The sequence below is a fragment of the Emiliania huxleyi genome (genome assembly GCF_000372725.1).
Source record: "Emiliania huxleyi CCMP1516 unplaced genomic scaffold EMIHUscaffold_476, whole genome shotgun sequence".
Lineage (NCBI taxonomy): Eukaryota > Haptophyta > Isochrysidales > Noelaerhabdaceae > Emiliania > Emiliania huxleyi.
In genome coordinates, this window is record NW_005198420.1 from 20,202 (window position 1) to 24,679 (window position 4,478).

The following is a 4,478-nucleotide window of genomic DNA, read 5'->3' on the forward strand; positions in this document are numbered from 1 at the left end:
CGCGCGCGCGCCGCCGCGCCGCTGCCGCCAGAGCCTTCGCCGCCGCCGCCTCCTCCTGGAGGTGTGGCCCCGCCGCCGGACTTGCAACAGCTGCGCTACGTCGAGTGCGGGCGCGCCTGGCGCAGAGAGTGCAGCCCATAGCAGACCCGTATCTCTCTAAATCTCCCCGTATCTCGGAGCCTAGATGCGGAGGGTGCAGGTCCGTACCTGCGATGTTTACTTGCGTGTGCTCGTGACGCAGGCGTCCCGGCTACTGCGCAAAGGCGCGGCCGCACTGGGCGCTGCCAAGCGAGAGGCAGCCACACCCGAGATGATCCGAGAGCACACGAGATGGCCCGAGCTTACCCGAGATTCTCCGAGATTAGGCACTCGGTGCGGTGCTGCTCCGCTGTCAGCGTGCCCGGCTGGCAGCGCCACCCGGGCTGCGCGGTCTGGGCGGAGTCGGACGGCACTCGCATGGGCGGTTGCCACGTTTACCGCAGCTTCTTCCAGGCGGCGGCGATCTGCGCGGCCGCCGGAGGCGAGATGACTCGAGATCAGCCGAGATGACTCGAGATCAGCCGAGATGATTCGATATCAGCCGAGATCGCCCGAGATTGTTTCGTGACACAGAGCGAAGCCACTCTCACAGCGTATGTTTATGGGTCTCTTCCCGCAGGCCGGCTCTGCTCGTCGCGCGAGCTGCTCGACGGCTGCGCGAGCCTCACCGGCTGCAACCACGACAACGACCTGATCTGGTCCTCCACCGCAAGAGAACCGGACAGACGCCTCCCGCCGCCGCCGCCGCCGCCCGCGCGGGCGCCACCGCCCACGCCGCCGCCGCCGCCGCCGCCGCCGCCGCGTGCTCTCTCCGAGCCCTCCTGGCGCGCCGGACCGGGCGTCGACGTTGTGTCTAATGTGTCGGGGCGCCGCCGCTCGCCGCCACCGCCGCCGCCGCCCGCGCAGCCGCTGGCGCCAAGATTCTTTGACATGGTGTCGCGGTCGTGGGTCTCTGCTGACTGGGTGTCGCCTCGCTGCGACGACGACCCCGCCTACTTTGACCTGTACGCGTGTCGGGAGTGGAGAGGCCACCGCTGCCGCCTCGGCGCCGCCCAGCCTAGATGCGCAAGAGCAGCAGCAGCGCAGCCTCAGTTCTCAGATCGGACAGGAGATGGCGGCACGCTGGAGCGACTCACTGACCAGAGACGCACGAGACTCGACTGGTTGAGAGACCGCACACGTGTCACAGGGCTCAGCGGTGGGGATAGACAGAGATCCGACGAGCGGTGCGAGATGCACCGAGATCGACACCGAGATTCGCCGAGATCCCACCCGGGGTGCACCTCGAGGGTAGGTGGTTACGGACTCCACTCGACGGCCCGCGTCGCGCGCCTCGTGCGCGCGTGCCCCGTCTCGTGCGCAGACGGCGCCGTCGCGGCGCGCTGCGCCAAGCCGCCGCCACCGCCGAGTGCTGGCGCCGTCGCGGCCGCGGCGGCGCCCCCCCCGGCAGAGTGCGACAGCTCGCTGTGCGAGTCATCCGGAAGCGACTGCTGTGCTCCGCTGGAAGCGCGCGAGGCGGCGCGCTGCGCGGGCGGGTTCGTGCCGGTCCGCCTTGTGGGCGCGGCCGCCACTTGCTACGGGTGGAGGGGAGGCAAGTACACTTGCTGCCCTCCCTCCATCGCCTCGGGCATCCTCGATGCGGGGGCGGCTCTGATCGCGCCGGCGATCACGGCGCCGACGGCGGGGGCGGCCTCGTTTGCGGCGGCGACGGTGGCCGTGCGCGCGCCCCCGCCGCCCCCACCGCACCCGCCGCTGCCGCTGCCGTACATGCCGCCCCCGCCCCTCACGGGCCTTCGATACACCGCCGAGTGTCGCCCGTGCTATTGCGGTCAGTGCAGCGAGCCCTGCTATTACGACCCGACTTGTGCAGACGGCACGGGCGCGGCCGGCTGCCAAGCGGGCGGCAAGCCGAGCTGCCGCTTCTGCGGCTTTGGAGCGTTCGCGTCGATACCCTGCCCGCCGAGTTGAGGTAAGGTAAGGTAAGGAAAATTTACTCCACACACACAAAGTGGTGGGGCAAGGGGGGGCGACCCTCGCATCTCCACGCCCGGACACGGGCAGGAGCCCCAAGGCATTCAAAGTGCAAGAGCACCGGCCCGGTGCCGTGGGTGATGGGTTGAGCAACCCCTGCAATCCACTCCACTCCTCCCTCCCTCCAAGACACAACTCCCGCACACAACCCCCACAGCGTGGACGACTACATGTTCAGAAACACCAAGCAGCGAGGCGAGGGTGAAGGGGTAAGGGGCTGTGTGGGGCAGAATCTTCATCCGGCTTACTCTTTACGATCACACAGTTCACAGACTACGGCTTTACGTACAGTACTGCCGAGTTCAATATGCAATATCGAACAGAGTCACGAGAGTCAGTAGACAGTACACAGTAGTGGAGTAGACAGTAGTGGGGTAGAGAGAAACAAGTTGCTCTCTTTCAGTCTGCCGTTCGCACGCGTGCCTCGTGGGCGACTATTAGACAACAAGAGGGAAGAGGAGAAGGTGGACACACCGCCCGGCCGCTACGTCGTGGCTGGTGGTGGTGATGGTCTAATGGTACGATCTGCGATCACCTCCACTGAGAGCCACACCATCGCCCGCTGCCACCAGAAGCGCTGCGACGGCGTGACACCGGCTGTGGATGCCGCTGCTGGTCCCACCGCCGCCGCCGCCGGGGCTGGCGAGTCGGGCGAGGAAGAAGCGACCGCTGGCTCTGTCTCACACGTCCGGCTCGGCCTGCTCCGCCACCTCCTCCCCCGGCTGCCGTCGGTCCCAAGCGGGCTCTGGACGGCGGCGTGCTCCCGGAGGCAGTGGGCGCACTCCTCGTGCCCCGCCGCCTCGGCCCACTCCAGCGCTCTGCGCTGATTAGCGTCCTGTAGGGACGCGTCTGCGCTGTGCTCGAGCAGCAGCCGCACGACACCGGGATGATTGCGGTACGCGGCGGCCATCAGAGCCGTGCCGCCCTTCTCGTCCTGTTTGTTGGGCTGCGCGCCGCGCCGCAGCAGCATGCTCACCACCCGCTCGTGTCCATGAATAGACGCGATCATCAACAGAGTCACGCCGCGCAGGGGACTCGGCCACCCAACCTGGACCGTCGCGTTGACCCGCCCTCCGCCGTCGAGCCAGTCCTGCAGCGCGTCGCCGTCGCCGTCCTGAGCCGCCTCGCGCACGGCAGACGGCATACCCTCGAGCGCCGCCAGTCGTCGCGCGAGCGCCTCCTCCCGAGCTCTAGACTCCACCAGTTCGCACTCGAGCGCCGCCACTCGCGCCTGAAGCCCGAGCACGCCCTCGGCGGGACGGAGGCGGCGGCGTAGCTGATCTAGCTGAGGCTCGACAGGCTGCTTGCTCCTCCGTCGAGAGCCAGCTGCGCTGGTCGACTCGGCGGAATGGGCTGAAGGGGAGAAGGACAGACCGACCGACTCGGAGGAGAGAGGGTGCTCGTGACGCAGCTCGTGCGGCAAGGGGCTGACGGTGACGGGGCACATGCTATCTGTTGAGGACGAGCTAGTCAGCTCGACGGATGGAGGGCCCTTGTCTTGCATTTGTCATGCAAGCATGTGGCAGCCGGCTGGGCCGTCGGGGTTTTCGAGTTTGTTCCCGGGTATTGGCTGGTGGGTTTCTTTTGTTGAGATGCATCAGCCCCTACCGACAGACCGACGCTTCTCAATGTCCAATGAGAGACACAAGACTTCAACGTTCAAGAGGATGACAAGACTCATCGTACGAGGCGCGCGCTGTTTCAGTGCGCGTCGTACGCGGTACGGCCGGTGGGCGTAACCGTAAGTCTTGTATTGCCATTGATAACATTGTTGCAGCACATGTATTGCCATTGGTAACATTGTTGCAGCACATGTAATTCGCTTTTTTCTAGAAGAACTCATCACATTTCTCAGGTCGTGTCGGCACTTGCTGGCCCAGCGGTCGCGCGCAAGCGGCAGCCGTCGTCACAAACACTCCGTGGCGCTGCGCCCAGCTCGCCTGCACCTCCACGTCCAAGCCCGCGTCCGCCTCGAGCGCGCGGAAGGCGTCCGCCTAGTAAGGTGAGGTAAGGCGAGGTAAAGTGAGGTAGGGTTAGTGAGGTAAGGTGTGGTGGGCCAAGGGCCGGGCAGCTAAAGACGAGGAGGGCCCCTGCGCCGCGCTGCAGGCGTCGCGTGTGTGGTGCGGCGGCGAAAGGGCCGCGGAACGTCCGTCCGCTCCTCTAGCGCAGAGCTGCCTAGGCACCTCTGGCGGGGAAGTCCGGGGCGTGTCTGAGGCGCGTGTTCGAGGCGCGTGTTTGGGGACGTGTGTTTGGGGGCGCGTGTTTGGGGGTGTCTGCGCAAACCTTGAGGACGGCGCAGCGGCCGTCGGGCTGGGGCAAGACAGCGATCGAGTGCCACGGGATTGTGGCGGGCAGCAGCGGGTGGATCGCCTGCATGCTTCATCATTCTCCTGACCCGCTTTGATCAT

The 4,478-nt window shown here is 66.5% G+C and overlaps 1 protein-coding gene across 1 annotated transcript in view; it reads right to left on the minus strand.

The window, feature by feature from the left end:
- Window positions 1-3,683: 3,683 nt before the first annotated feature.
- The window catches only part of EMIHUDRAFT_445570 (hypothetical protein), a 1,936-nt gene continuing 1,141 nt past the window's right edge, over window positions 3,684-4,478 (minus strand). Inside the window, exons 4-5 of the mRNA XM_005767884.1 lie at window positions 4,354-4,440; window positions 3,684-4,064 (exon numbers count right to left, since the gene is read on the minus strand). Coding sequence (XP_005767941.1) covers window positions 3,900-4,064; window positions 4,354-4,440 — 252 coding nt within the window. The 3' untranslated portion in view covers window positions 3,684-3,899. The remainder of the gene's footprint in view (window positions 4,065-4,353; window positions 4,441-4,478) is intronic.